This window comes from Uloborus diversus, chromosome 1, assembly GCF_026930045.1.
Source record: "Uloborus diversus isolate 005 chromosome 1, Udiv.v.3.1, whole genome shotgun sequence".
Classification (NCBI taxonomy): domain Eukaryota; kingdom Metazoa; phylum Arthropoda; class Arachnida; order Araneae; family Uloboridae; genus Uloborus; species Uloborus diversus.
Genome location: NC_072731.1, coordinates 124,797,600 through 124,813,399, shown reverse-complemented (window position 1 = coordinate 124,813,399; position 15,800 = coordinate 124,797,600). Strand labels below are relative to the sequence as shown.

General features: G+C 33.6%; 1 protein-coding gene across 1 annotated transcript in view; it reads right to left on the bottom strand.

Annotated features, from left to right (window-relative positions):
* The window catches only part of LOC129234764 (serine/threonine-protein phosphatase 4 regulatory subunit 1-like), a 340,839-nt gene that overhangs the window by 84,980 nt on the left and 240,059 nt on the right, over positions 1–15,800 (bottom strand). Inside the window, exon 12 of the mRNA XM_054868742.1 lies at positions 3,388–3,440. Within this exon, the coding sequence (XP_054724717.1) occupies positions 3,388–3,440 (53 nt within the window). The remainder of the gene's footprint in view (positions 1–3,387; positions 3,441–15,800) is intronic.

The following is a 15,800-nucleotide window of genomic DNA, read 5'->3' as shown; positions in this document are numbered from 1 at the left end:
GTTTTTTATGTTTCTAATCCAGGTAATTATATAAAAAAAAAACCATTCAATAATGAATAAATCTTCTGCTTCAAAAGTACTTGTCTTGTTTACTTATTTGCACATTTTCAAGGGCATATAAATTAACAAGTTCAGAAATTTCAACACATAATGTGTGATTCCCGATATTGAACGTAGCAGTGGGCTGCATGAATTAGTTGTGCGGGCCGTATGTTGGGCACTAACTGCTTTAGAGTATTAGAATTCCCCTTTTTCTGTATTTTATCACCTGACTAAAGATCTTTATTTTTTAAAACCTTCAACAAAATAAGAAAAACTCTGATAAATTTTATAATAAAGTTATTACAAGTGAGGGAAACCAACTCGGATGCAATTGAATTGCGTTTTTATAGTGGGCGTGGCAAAACCAAGAACTTGCAAGTTTGCTACTACAGAATATAAAACATAAGAAGTGTTGAAAATAATAGTTAATTCAAAATGATTGATGCCCAAGCAGTAAAATCACATCACTAAAAACGGCGAGTGGTTGCGACAGAAGTGGATGCAATGAGATTTCAAAATTCAGATTTGATTTTTGGATTGTTCAATTTTCGACTTTCAATAACTTTTATGTGCTATACTATTAAATCACTTAATATTTCTAACGCTTTTTTAGTTACTGTTACTTCCTCTTTGTTTAGGACATTTTTCCATGACTTGAAATAAATTTCCATGACTTTTCCAGGTCTGAAATTTGCTTATTTTTTCCCCATGACTTTCCAGGATTTCCATGACCCGTAGGAACCCTGATTTCAGATGCCACCCCCCCCCCTTTTTTTCTTTTTAAATTTTTAGTTCAATATTAGTTTTTGTTATTGTTTTGGGGTTTCTGTTATTCTTCATTTTGGTTTTTCTCAGCATCCTTCAAAAAAAGCGAGACAAAATTCTCTATTTACTGTTTGTAAAGGTGTTCCTGGCTCTGTTATTTCGTTGGTCGGAGTAATCTGGGTGGAATGGGTCAGTGCTGCATTTATGCTGAAATAAAATGTGAAAAATTATTTCTAGTCTATTGAGTAACAGTTTTACACTCTTGTTCCTCTATCCTACTTCTACTGAGCAAACTAGAAATAATTTTTCACATTCTATTTAAGCATTAATGCAGCGCTGATCCATTCCTTCCATCTTTCCCTCAATTTTAATGGAGATTTCATTAAAGAGTAATCATTAGTCTTTATTGTATTTTCGCCGTAGATGACATTTTTCTGAAGAAACAGTGTTATTATCAGTGGTGTTCCCATAGGATATACTCCATATAGGTCATATACTCAAGCTTTTTTTAAACACATAGCGTATACACTCAAGCTCCAAAAATTTTCATATTATGACATACAGTAGAAGACCGTAATAATGCCGACCTGTATAAAGCAATTATCTATAAACCACACTACTTTTCAGAAGTAAACAATAGGTTTTGAAGTTTAAAAAATCCCTCTGTTTTGCTTTGAAAAAATAAAAATTATTAGGCAAATTAAATTTTGAAAGTTTTTCATCTTTCCACCTTATTTCAAAGCTTTTAAATAGAAAATTAGTACTCATAGTAAACAGAAAATACCAGATGGCTCTTAAATATGCAGCTGTCTGCAAACCATGAAGCTAGCAGAAGTGCAGGATTTTGATTGTGAAACATATTTATTTGTGAATAACTAATTGTAATATTGGTGCTTTAATACTCATTGCAGATAAAACTCATTCTGAAGTGCTAATATATAGACATATTCTGAATATTACTTTCAAAATTTGTGAAATGATCTATATAATGCAAAAACCTGTATAACGCAAAAGCTCTGGTCCCAAGGTGTGCCTTATAACGGTCTTCTACTGTATTATGTATATGATCTCATATCTGTATTGTGCGTAGTGGATTACTGGGAGTATACCCTCAGAAAAATTGATGGGAACACCACTGGTTATTATTATGACAGGAATACATTCCGTAATAAATTTTAAACTTGGATAGTTGAATTGGGCAAAAATTTTTTGAGATCCGTATCCGTGGATCTGCTTTTTTAACAATCTGGCACATCACTAGTTTGCAAGTCACTTATTAGTATGCTAAGTATTTCAATAATTTCTTCATATGTATTAATTGTTCTGCCACCAAGATATTGTAACTGTCTTCAAGTGTATCTAAAAATTAAGAAAATATTTTATCGAAGTTGCCACACCCAAAAATAAGCAAATGCTACTTAAGTGATAAATGCACTGAATGCAAAATTTGTGCCTGCCTTTACTGAATAACTTAATGTAATCAATAAATGTGCTAGTTCAGATTTATGGAGCAATATTTTTTAATTGAAAATACTCATTATGAGTATTTTCAATAATAAATAAGGATATAAAAAATACAAAAGTAATTCAATTTTTAGTTATTTAAAAATAAAATTAAATACTATAATCTGAGGTAGCACACGTCAAAATAGCTTGAAGTTTCCACAAATATTAAAATAATTACAAGATGCAAAAGGATTGAAATCTCAAACATAAGAATCAAATTTTCGCACTGTTGGCATGTTTTCCGATTTTTTTTCATTTGAATTATTTACCATGGTTATAAAAATAAGGAAGTTTATTAACAATTAAAATTAATCAAAAAATAAGCAAATCTATTGTGGGGTATGTCAAAATAACTTCCGACTGCCAAAAATATCAAAATATCAATGGCGAATCCTGCTGGAAATATTAAGGTTCAATGCATTGGTGTTCAGACAAAAAAAAAAAAAGCAAATAATCTGCACCTTATTAATTTTTCACTTTTTAACAGATAATCTGCAGATTATATACAGGAAAATACTAAAAGCGGGCTAATCGGACCAAAACGATAAAGAGCGGTCTAAAACAGACTTTACCCTAAAAAAACGGACTTAGGCGGGAAAAGTGGACCGTTTGGGAGCCCTGCAATCTTCTCAATTCCAGACATTTAGAACTGTGTAAACTTGTGATGCCCATCCAAACATACGCAGGCCTTAGTGGCCCATGATATCAATCCATGTGGCCCATCTTTGTGTTCAAATTTACAAAACGAAAAATATATTCTAAAACCTTTCAAAACTACTGATAGTCTTCATTTGATTTTATGATTTTAGCTTTTTCTATAAAGCTTATGACTGGACTAAGAGTGGAACCTTGATTTTATATTGTCTAGTTCATGTGTTATCCTCCTTTCCGCATCATTTTCTGCTGGTTCATGAAAATAGCAACACTGATAATGTTGAAATCTTTGTCCCATAACCCGCCTAATATGTTTAACTACAAAGTTGACTGCACATAAATATCTGAGTAGGTACACTTACAAAAATAAAAAATAGAATGAAATGGATGAAGATTTAACAGTTACCATATAGTACATACTTCTGGATCGAAATGTTTGAGTACACGGGTCAGTACACTGTGAGTCCACATCGCTGAAAAAATATATATGTGTTTATAAAAAAGGAATTTATATAAAGACATTAAAATTTTATAAAAACATAAAAGTTTTCTATTTTAAAAACAAACCAAACCCTTCACAATTCTTCCAATAAAAATGAACATTTTTTTAACCTTCAAAAATTATGCTTTCGTCATTCTTCCTAAATGGATCTTAAGGCAGTATATTAAACACTTCACTATTGACAGCGTTTCTATGCAATATAATTATACTCAAGACTTGCCAAGTTCAAAAAAAGAAAGAGTGTAAGATTTTTCATGGAAGTATTTCAACAGTATGCTAACACTCATACACACAAAAATATACCGTATTTATGTTGATAAATATTTTTTGTTCACCATTCAGTCAAATGCTGAGTTTGTTTGTGCAGTTAATGTATTCCTTGTGCTAAGATGTATTTTTATAACTTCTCAAACTTTTACATAATACGCAAACTCAGTTCTACATAAGCCTATTTATGAACACTATTTAATACTTTATGTAGTTGTATAGTTGTACTTCTCATTTCTGTTAGGGTTTGTAATTAAAAATTTTACAATAACACACCTCCTAAACTAACCTACTTTGGTCCTCGCATAAAAACTTGGAAAAATCTGTCAGATTTGGAAACGGAATGAAAAGCTAAAATTAAAACTTCCAGGAAAAAAACCTGGAATTCTCAGCAACTGTTAAAGAGAGCGTTTAAAGACTCAATTCATCAAGGCTCAGTTTTATGACCTACTTAGGAAGATGAAGATTAACTAAAAGTTATGGCAGGTTTAGAAAACATGCACCCCGTTGGATCTATTTCTTACAAATTTTGTCAAATTTGTTGAAAAGTTGGCAGAATTTTGTTGTTGTAGAATGGAATAGGCTCAGGTTTCCAGAAATAGCTGTTGAAGTGGGAGAAGAAGGAGGTGATGTTAAGAGCAAATGGAACACACCAGTAAGTTTTGGTAGTGGCCGACTATTTAGAATCTTTTGTTTTATAAATTGTGTTCTTTTGGTTAAATTATTCAATCTAAAACAGGGTTCGTACTCAATTTCAGAAATAAAATAAAGGAGTAAAAAGAGGTTTTGAGGGAATACTTTTGGGCTATCCTTAAATGTTCTCACACTTCGTTTTCTACACGTTTGACCCCTTTCCCTTTTTGTCACACTTTTCCTTACTCCTTCCCTTGTCACATGTCATATTTTTCATAAACATTGTTATAATAACTGTGTGATGTCATTTTTTGGCACCCTCTCTCTTCCCCTTGTCAATTTCATGAGCCCATCTCCTCTTTAAGACATGACATCACTTGTGGATGAATCTTCTAACAATGTTAAAATTGCAATTTAATAAACAATTGCTTTTTTAATACAATCACTTAATATAGCACATCTACTTAGGTATTTTTAAATATTTAAATGAGAGTTAGACTGACTTTTGCTGCTGAGAGTGTGGTGGAGAGAAAAGCAATAATCATAAAACTTGAAAAAATAACCAAGTACCACTTAAGCATGTTTTACTTCACTTGTGAAATGTCTTAGCCATCTAATAATATTCTCACCTTCAACTTTTATGACTTCTATGACTAATGTGACCAGACGTCTAGCTTTTGGCGGAACAGTCCCGCTTTTTGTCTTACTGTCCCGCTGCGGGAATGTCACACCAAAATGTCCCGCTTTTTTGTTTAAATTCCGTCACCACAAGAAATATAACATACAATCTAGATTTTTTAAACACTTTTTCGATTTTTTGCTGTCAGTAAAGGTAAGAATGCCATGTAATGATATTTACTCATTTTCGCACTCAGGCAATTGAAGTCAACTGTTTGACAAAGATTGTTGAGTTTGGTTTCAGTTTGTCAGGCACATCAGCAGTTGTTGAAAGAACGTTTTCCTTGGTGAATAAAAGTTGGACATTTGAAAAAACGCAATTATCAGTTGCCACTTTAAAAAGTCTTCTTTTAACTAAAATTAACTTTTCTTATTCATGCAAAGAATTCCTTGATTTTCTGAAAGGCAACAAGAATTTGCTTCTTAAAATTGCTTCTAACAGCAAGTACAACTGAAAATAATAATTTTGATTAATAAATTTGTTGTGTGATGCAATATTCTTTACATCAATACTAGTAAATTATTTTCAACTCCAGTTCTTTATTGGTACATTTGAGTTATTTCTTGGCATTTTTCTGTTACGTAAAATATTAAGCCTGTGAAAAAAAAAAATACTCTACCCCCCCCCCCCCCCCCCCGTCATGTGTCCTGATTTTTAGCTTGAAAAATCTGGTCACATTATCTATGACCAATTTGTTAATCACATCTTGATGAAAAAAAAAATATACCAAATTACTACATTAAAATCGCTCTTATACTTTCGCCTTAGTGACGAAGTTGTTGTCAATCGAAGTATTTTAAGTTACTGTGAGTTTTGAAGGAGCGTACGAACCCTGTAAAAAACTAATCAAAAAATGACTGTTCTCGTTGGAAATTTCCGAGACAATAACTAGGTATTAAAACAAATTTTTTAAAAGATTTTTAATTTTCTTTTAATCAGTTGTATGTGACTCAAATATCTTGTAAAATGGGGGTGGCCAGAGGAGGGGATTATAATGCAAGGTACACCATGAAAATTTCTGGAGGGGGATGATTTTTTCAATTTTAATCATTTATTTATTGCTTTAAATTTTTTGTTTTATTTTATTATTTAGTTTGTGTATGCCATTGGCGTAGCACAGAACTTTTCTAATAAAATATAAATTTAAAATAAATAAATAGGAAAGAGTATTGAGAAAAAAAATTGGGAGGGATTGCACCATTGAACTTGGGGGAGGGGGGGCACCCCTGTTCTAAAATGTATTTTGTTTTCAATTTTAAATAGAGAAAACCAATTTGGGCCAAAGTAACCCAAATGCAAGGGTAACATTGGCCCAAATAAAAAAAGTTAAAAAAGGTAATAACACTTGGAAACAAAATAAACACTATTCAAAAAATTAAGTTAATAGAAATTTGGCTCCTTTACCATTTAACAACAATAAATAATAAAGTAGACTGGGGAGCTCGTTTAAATCCATCTTTACATGATTTTTTTAAAGTTTACGATCCAGGGGATGAAATGAAAAAGGCTAAAGCTTTTAGGAATAATTTGACAGTAACAACAACAACAAAAAAAAAAGGTATCCCAGGGAAATGATTCTGTTGGATTTTGATTAGCTGAAGATAGCGGAAACTTGGCTCCCTAACAAGCTCCAGCAATATTCCCTTAGGCCCCAGCAGGGGCCTTGCTTATTAGCACTCATCAGCCCGGCATAGGAGTGACTGAGCTGAAGGTGGAAAACCTCTTAACATAGGTGGATTTATGAGGGTGCGCCGCACCCCCAAAATTTTTGGTTGGGTTTTGAAAAAAAATTAGTTTAGTATATTTCACTCAGAAACGCAGTTGAGGGGGGAAAAAGATCATAGCTGCTATACTAGTAAATTTACTTGAATCCAGTGTATCACCACACGTCGCTAGTGCAAGAAAAACATAACTGTGCTCATATTAAGAATTAAAGTAGTTTTATCCATTTGAAAAAAAAAAAAACCCTAATAAATAATTTCATGAAAATAAAGAAACTTCTCAAACAATTTATTGTTCAGTGCTGTGTTATTGTATAGAATAATTGCATGCTCTGTAATTGGGTATTTATTCGTATATCAATACAAATTCTTCTATTTTAAAACAACAACGGCTAATAAAGTCCAAAAAAAAACAAAAAAAAAAAACATGACTATTGCAAGAAACTTGTATGATCAATAAAATCTACACCAAAATCAACCAAAAACCAACAATTTTAAGGTAATTAATCAAAAATTTTTGAAGGAGGACTTTCGGACATTTTGCTGCAGTTGTGCATCCAGGGGGGAAGGGGCACAAGACTGGTGACCCTCCCCATACAATGCTGAGTAGATGTTTTTAAAAAAATATTCTTTATTATTGAAGAGAAGAAAAGATCTCATTTTGGGTAAACGCAGTTATTTTACGAAAAAAAAGAATGTTGGGAAAAAATCTTACTTTCTCTTTCAAAAAGAAATATTGACATATAAATTTTTCAACAGCTTCAGATTATTGGCGGCGAATAGTGTGCCTTCTCGCACAATCCTTTTTCTTTCATATCTCCCCCCCCCTTTTTTTATATTTTTTTTCTATTTCGTTTTCATTTTTTCTATTAGTCCTCAAAATGTTTCTTCTCCAAAGCCCTTTCTCCAGCTTAAGTTATTACAGAGTGCATCAAATTTCGTTTCTTGGGCTTCACTTTCGCAAACTTTCCAAGGAAGATCTTCTAATCACCTAAATACATCGAAAATCGTTTAAAATTGCGTTTTTGGAGCTTCAGTTTTGAAAAATTGCAGAGCTTCAGTTTTGAAAAATTGCAGTGTCCCTAACGTTACCAAATATGGTCTTACACTCATGTGTTTAAGACTTTCATTTTGGAAAATATTCGAACAAGGGCCTCTGACCCCCCTTTCTCTATTATCATCAAAGAGTGTTAATATTTTGGTTTTGAAAACTACTATTTCGAAACATTTAAGTGGAAGAATCCTTTTTTTTCAATGCCATGGATTATTGCAGAAGAACTTCATTTTTAGGGCTTCAATTTCGAAAATTTTCCAGGGAAGAGCTCCAGAATACCCCATCCGGTAACAGCATCAAAAATTGTCCTCCATAGTTTGGAACTTCAATTATGAAAAGTTAAAAAGAGGTAGCGTGGGGGGAGTGGAGGGGGTTACGTATTTCTATCTGCTTTTCAAAAAATTTGAGTTATGAATGAGTCTATGAGTCTCATTCATAACTCAAACTATAAGTATGGACTATAATCACATTTATAAGACTAAAATTTCTAAAAATAGCCTTGGAGCCACACGTACCTTTCTTGCCTCTAAAATATCACCAACTGTAAAACTGCGTTTTCAAAACTACTATTTCAAATTTTTTCTGGGTAATAATCCCATTCCAAACCAGCAGCTAGATTCACCCATTGCTTCTAATATCAACTATCGTTTAAGTCTTTTTCTGCAGTTTGAAATGTTAAGAATTGCCCACCCCCTAATCTTACTAAATATGGTTTACATCGCGTTTTTTAGACTTAAAAGTATGTCCCGCTCTAAAATTATTTTCTGATTTCGCCACTGCCTTGTTATTCCGGGAATACCCCCCCCCCTCTTCAGATCCCTGTTATTGTTGCACCCCCAATATTTCGGCCTAAATCCGCCTATGCCTCTTAAGGAAGCCAAGAAAGCCAAACAAACTGGTAGCTAATACAGAATTAGCACTGACCAGATGAGTGACTGAAGCAATGGTTCGGTTCAACTCGAATATTGAAGGCAATAGGGAGGTAACTTACTGAATATACCTGCCTTGCCTTCAATATTCGAGTTGAACCGAACCACATGTTTTAATTTCTTTCATTTTTTTTAGTTTCTTTTACAGAAAAGTAGGATAACATGAAAAGCATAGGTGTAGTTTACCTGAAAAATTCATTGGTTTATTTACGTTCATAACGCTAGTTCCATAAATATAAAAAAGTTGCTTTTTTTATAGGGTTCAACACATAAGACCATTCATTTTGATGCAAAACGTTTCAATTGATTGCAATGATGAAAGCCAAAAATAATGCTAACATATCTGCCATACTGAAAAAAGTTAAATCTCACAGTGTCTCACCACACTTAAGCAGATGAGATAAAACCTGAAACAGATTCTTTTTTTCCCCAGTTCGATACACAACAACAGTGCAAATGTCGAGAAATCGTAGGTTTTTCCCGATCTCTCTTCCGAAAAGTTGGTAATGGGGCTCAGGATAGACAATGATGGTCAAAGTTTTATGGTTTTATTGCAGGAAGAGTTTAGGTATTTGCATTGCTATTAGCTTTGGAATGGTACTTTCAAGGGTGTTGTGCTTAAACAACACCCTTGAAAGGGGTTCTGTGCTTAGTTCACAGAAAGCTCCTCCAGGTGTTTGATTAGATAAGACATAGCAAGTAGGGGAAGGTCATCTTGGACACCCAAAACAGGTGGGTAAGTGGATGCCCAAGGTACAAGTGGGAAAAGAGACGAGGAAGATGGGGGAAATCAAAAATCTTTACTGATGCACCCGAAAAAATGATCTGATGAAAGCTTCACAAGCCAGAAAAGGCAGTTAGGAGAAGAAATAAAAAGACCAAGTAGCGAAGAAAAAGCTTAAATGTGACAAAAAGAGATTAAAGAAAAGGATTGTAGAGGAAAGTTCAGAAGAAGAAAATGATAAGTGGAGTTTGTCTAATGAACAAAATAATGGCCAGATGGAAGCCTATTTCACGAAATTGATAGCAGCAGATCAGGAAACACAGACTCAGGATAAATGGATCGAGGGGGAGTGGGATTTTACTAATCCAGCAGAAAGTATTGGCAAATGGGTTCTAGTAACTTTATCAACTGCAAACGTACCCAAATTTTACTTGAGCCATATGCTTGAAGCTAACCACAACGACCAAACGACCGTGAAAGTTTTGCAAAAGAGAAACGTTTTTATACGGCATTCGATTGAAGACTTTTGTAGAGTGAGAGTTGCAGATGTTATAAAAGTGTTACTCGAACCTCTGATCTACAAGCAAGATTTAATATAACATTACTTTTTATAGGATTACTTTTTATTAGCTGCAATATGAAATAAAATCCCATAAAAGGTGATAGACGGGGTTTATTGCTTTTTTTTTTGAAAAAAAATTCACCAAAAATCACCTAATCAAAAATAGAAAGCAAACATGCAGAATCCGTAGAATAAAAATTATTTGTTTTATACATCGTTAACATGCTAAAGATTAGCATTGAAAAAAAACTGCCCTATGTACATGACCTTCCCTTAATGGTCAAAATACAATTCCGCCATTTACTGCGCACCCATCCTACTTTCTCTTTGTCCAGTCTTTCAATTAAATATTGACGCTAATGTTCATTATGCAGTTTTTTTCGGTAGTCTTCACATAAGTTATCTTTTTTATACCCTAGGTTTTTTGAGAGGAAGCATATTGGTTCAGAAACTTCATAAGTTTAGAGATCCTAAAATCTGCCTCTCTCTAGTAAGTTCTTTTGTAGAGTAAGAGTTGCAGATGTTCACTTTTTATTAGCAGCAATATGAGATAAAATCCCATAAAAGGTGATTGACTGGGTTTATTGCCGAAGGTTATACCTCAGGCAGAAAATCATCTTTAAAAAAAAAAAATCGCCAAAAATCACCTAATCAAAATTTTTTAAATTTTCAAAAATCAATAGAAAGCTAACAAGACCCCCGCTAACGAGAACCCGTAGAATCCAAAATTATTTGTTTTACACATCATTAACATGCTTAAAAATTAGCATTGAAAAAAAACTGCCCTATGTACACGCCCTTCCCTTAATGGTCAAAATACAATTCTGCCATTTACTGTGCCCCCATTCTACTTTCTCTCTCTTTGTCCAGTCTTTCAATTAATTATTCACGCTAATGTTCATTAAGTAGTTTTTTTTGGTAGTCTTCACATAAGTTGTCTTTTTTATACCCTAGGTCAGCGGTTCCCACAAGTGGGCCGTGAACAGCCTGTCAATGGGCCGTGCATATTGGTTGAGGATGTGAACCAAAATCAATCTTGGGGTTTCAATTTTCATCTTTTGCAAAAATTCACCTTTTAGATGTACTCAAAAGTTCTCTCTCTGGCTCATAGCCAGTAAGGAATTTGAAGGTCAAGACTTTTCATATTTCTTAGGAACTGTCCCCTATAACTGAAGATGAAATCTTACGAACCAGAAACTACTTCAAAGAAAATTGCCAAAGAAACTAGCATTAGCTTCAAGCTTCAAGTTAAAAATGCTCCTCCTCTGTTTAACTGGTGCGAATAACTAGTGAATTGGGACACTTGAGAGGCTTTTCGACAACCTACCTATTTAAATGAGATTTTTCATTGCAGGTTTTTTTTCCTAAATGATGTAGAAATGCACTAAGACTTATTTAAGACTAAAACTATGCAGTTTCAATCCAGATATCAACTCTCTTGTAGAGGAAAAGCAGCGTCAAAAATCCCATGGAGCTTTAACTTTGATGACATGTTTTTGAGTTTTCTTTCATCTATGCCAGCTAAGTGAATGCAATAAAGTTATTTTCTTTCTTTCAAATTATTTTGAAAATTGTTCTTGTACAGTATATCTATATCAGTGGTGCAGCATGCAGTGTTGCCAGATGGTAAATTCCAGATTTCCCCAATTCCCTCCCAACTTTTCCCCAAAAAGCGATGCTTCCTATCAAAATTCCCCAAATACAAAAATTATTTTTCCACTAATATTTTTATAAAATGAATCGACTTTTTCTGATATTTTTGTCTCTTGAAAATTTTTTTTTCCCCCAAATAGCCAAATTTTCTTATAAAATTCCCCAACTTTTTTTTCTTCCCATTTTTGCTTTTTTTGACTTGATCTTTTTTTACCTTCTTTACTAATAATAAAGCTGAAAGTCTCTCTCTCTCTGTCAGGATCTCTGTGACGCGCATAGCACCTAGACAGTTCGACTGATTTTCATGAAATTTGGCATAGAATCAGTTTGTAGCATGGAGGTGTGCACCTTTAAGCGATTTTTCAAAAATTTGATTTTGTTTTTTTTTCTATTCCAATTTTAAGAACATTTTCTCAAGCAAAATTATCATAAGATGGACGACTAAACTACCAAGTTATCATAATGTGGAACCGTAACGTGGGCAAGCCAATTGGCGAGAAATTCATCATGCATTATTTGTAAATATACAGGGGAACTAAAATACCTTTTAATTTTCTACTACGGGCAAAGCCGTGCGGGTGCCACTAGTCATAAATACAAGTGCCTGCCCGAGAGATAAGAAATAGCCATATTTTTTTTTTCTACTCTCATTTACTACTCTGCTTCTGTATGTGCATTTAAACTATGATTTTTGTATATATATCCAAGAACATTCTTCATATACTTATTTTTTGTCTGTTTCAAGTATCAACTAGTAACTCAAGCAAAACTATTAATGCAAATTCTGTAGCATAATATTCCACATAATACGAATTCCATAAAGGTAAGCAAAGCTAAACCAACGCTGTTTGAATGTAACTACTAGATGTCAAGACGCAAATTTAATCACAATTTTTTTTCTCCAGGTTTTCCCCCAAGAAAATTTTTTTCCCCAAAGAATTCCGCTCAAAATCCATTTCCCCAGAGAGCACCAGATTTCCCCAAAATGGGGAAATTTCCCCCAATCTGGCAACACTGGCAGCATGAGGATTAACATCTCCAGAACTCTTCTTTTTAACTCACTTTCAAACCTAATATGGTATATTTACACTCAAGGACAGTTATGAGCAGATGCACCCCCCCCCCCCTTTTAGTAGGTAAATTTTGGCTGCATAGGCGGATTTAGGACAGAGTTCCTGGGGGGGGGGGCAGGATTTTTTTTTTTTGAGAAACATTTTTAATTGCCCTCACCCCTCCCATGTTTTTGTCTGTTTTCTGTAATGCGTAAGGCCATTCTTTACTTTTTTATGTGTTGGTTTCATTACTGTGTGTAATCATGCTGTCATTTTTAAATTGACCTTAAAAGAAAGGGGGCTGGTATGAAAAGAGTAACGCAGTGCTCCCTTTTAAGTGGATATAGAATATCTCCAGTTTTAGGGGACCCGGGGGTTACTCCCCCGGCGGAAATTATCTAAAATAGATATAAAATTCTGCATTTTGAAGTTTTATAAGGGTTAATTGGAAATAATAGGCAAATAATTTTTTTTTTTTAAGTTTTACGCTTTAAAAGTGCATTGTGATGCAAGTTAATACTTTAAAAGAAATGGTGCACAGATTTAGAGAATAGGTATCAAGAGAGTAACATACTACCCATTTGAACAATTCTTAATTTATACACTTGATAAGAAATAAAATTGAAGCACACTTTGCTTAGGAGTTTCAAAGACTTGTCTAATTATTTTCAAGGTTTGGTTGGTTAGATTGGGTTTTTGGTTCAAGAGCCCTTGTAGGCTATACTGCGCCAATTCTTTTCAGGGATTTTAGAACCTATTAATAATTTGCACTTTCCAGCCTCTGAAATTGAGTAGTAGATTATACACTTGTACAGTATTGCAGGGGCGTAGCTAAGGGGGGGGGGTTTGGGGACAACCCCCCCCCAAAATGTTTGTCTCAAAAAAGGGAGAGAGAGAGAAAGAAGAGAGAAGAGAAAGAAAAGAGAAGAGAAAAAAAAGAAAGGAGAAAAAAAGAAGAGAAAAGAAAAAGAGAAGAAAAAGAAAAAAAAATCAAAACAGCTTTTATTCTGAATAACTATGGTGAAAAATTAACTTCGCTCCCCCCCCCCCCCCAGTGTCATTGAAAATCAGCTCCATGAGTGACCCTCAAGCGTAAAGACTCCTCACTCTGCTGCGAGATTTTTTTTGATAATTGAGTGAAATTTCACACTTCGCTTTAGAAATGAGATTGATTTGTTAAATCCACGCATATTTAGCCTTTTTTGTCATAGATTCTGCAAATTGTTAAACATGTTTAATTTTATGAGCGGCGCAGCGGGAATATTACATACAGTTGAATCTGTATTTTTCGAATTTGACAGGAAGGAAAAAAATTGAGATAAAGAGGTTTTAAGATACGAGATCTTTAAGAAACTTTATAGAAATTTGGAATATGATGGTGAAAATTTGGAATCGATACTATAAAGAAAATCTGGTTTTTTGATCAAAATTCCTCTTTATTAGTTTTGTTAGGTCTCTATTCTATTACTACAGTATTAAGTGTTTCATTGCGAGTTTAAGGAATCATTTTGACAGTAAAAGAAACTTTAAGCATATCTTTTTCAAGAAAAAGTCTTTTATTGCTTTTTTGGTGCCTGATTTTTTAAAAATTAATTATATTTATCCTCTTGAGGTTAGCAATTGCTGCAAATCTAACCTGGCCAATATTCTAGGATTTTCCTTTTTTCTTTACTTGAAAAAATCTTCAACTTTCTTTTCTCTGCTATCATCTTGATTTTCTATAAGGAATCATAATTTTAAGAAAGAGAGCAACCAAAGAACAGTACTTAACCAGATAACAGAGCAAAATGGCTTTTAATTTGAATGACCTTTAACCATTAACCATTAACTTGAAATACTCATCCATAATGCAACTAATACTCAACCTGTGAATTTCACTCCTTTACTCTTGTTTCAAGAAAGTGCTCGAAACGTCTGTCCTTTTGTTAATCTTCCTAGAAAACCTATTCGTGGAACGTATTTCTCCCTTTTTTGCCCCCTCAGCACTTTCTGTTTCGAGTTGAAGAAAATGCGTTTGCTTGCTACTTTAAAGATCATTGGGCTTCGAATCCGAAAATGATAGCATAGCCGGAATTCGAGACATAAGGTTTTTCAGTAAATTACCGCCCATTAGCCAGGACTAAAGCAGAAATACATGAAATACCCCGCCAGCTCAGTCATTTCCAGCCGAGGACTGCAGTTTCGTGCTTATTAGCACACATCAGCCCGGCATAGGAAAGTGACTGTGCTGGAGATGGAGAACCTTTTAAGGAAGCCAAGAGTACAGTCTGCTGAAGCAGCATTAATCCCATGGAACCCATCTGAAGGAAATTTTATTTTAATTTAAAAGAAAAACTGCATAGCATTATAGGAATAAAATGTTTAAAAACGAAATGAATCTAGACTGTTCTGTACTATTTCTGTTAGCTTGGTTGGCATTAAAAAGTAGAAAATAAACAAGACTTCTGTTTATAACACTCGAAAATTGCTGTTGCGCTCTCAAATAGATATTTATGTAAATTCTAAAGCAGCTAATAAAATTAAAAATAAAAACTTGAGAGGAGAAACAGATGGTATGCAGCTTTGTGCAAATAACCTTCTACCCCGCCTATATTTCTTCCCTTTTTTTTAAATTCAAATTTTATTATTAACTGCTTTAGAATTAACATAAATGTAAATACATATAAAAAGCAACGTATACATATAACGATATGAAAGCCATTTCATTTTTCGCGGGTTATATTTCAAGGAGTCTTCTTTTATTTCATTTCATACTTTTAGTGCAAACCAAGTTAGTAAAAATAGTCTTTATAGTTTGACCACTGATGAGAATGAAAGTCAAACATCCACTTTACAGGCGGAAATGGATGCATCTATTAGCTTTCAGGGAGGCCAGCTTTTTTAGATGTGTGTTAGCCTCTAAATTAAGCAGTCACACAAAAATGAACGGAACACGCTCATCAGATATTTGATTTTCTCCCAAGATATTTGATTTTGATAGACTGGTTTTGACTAGACCCGTTGCTAGAAAGTTTCACTTTAAATTAAATGGAGGAAAAAAAAGTTAAATTTTCCGAA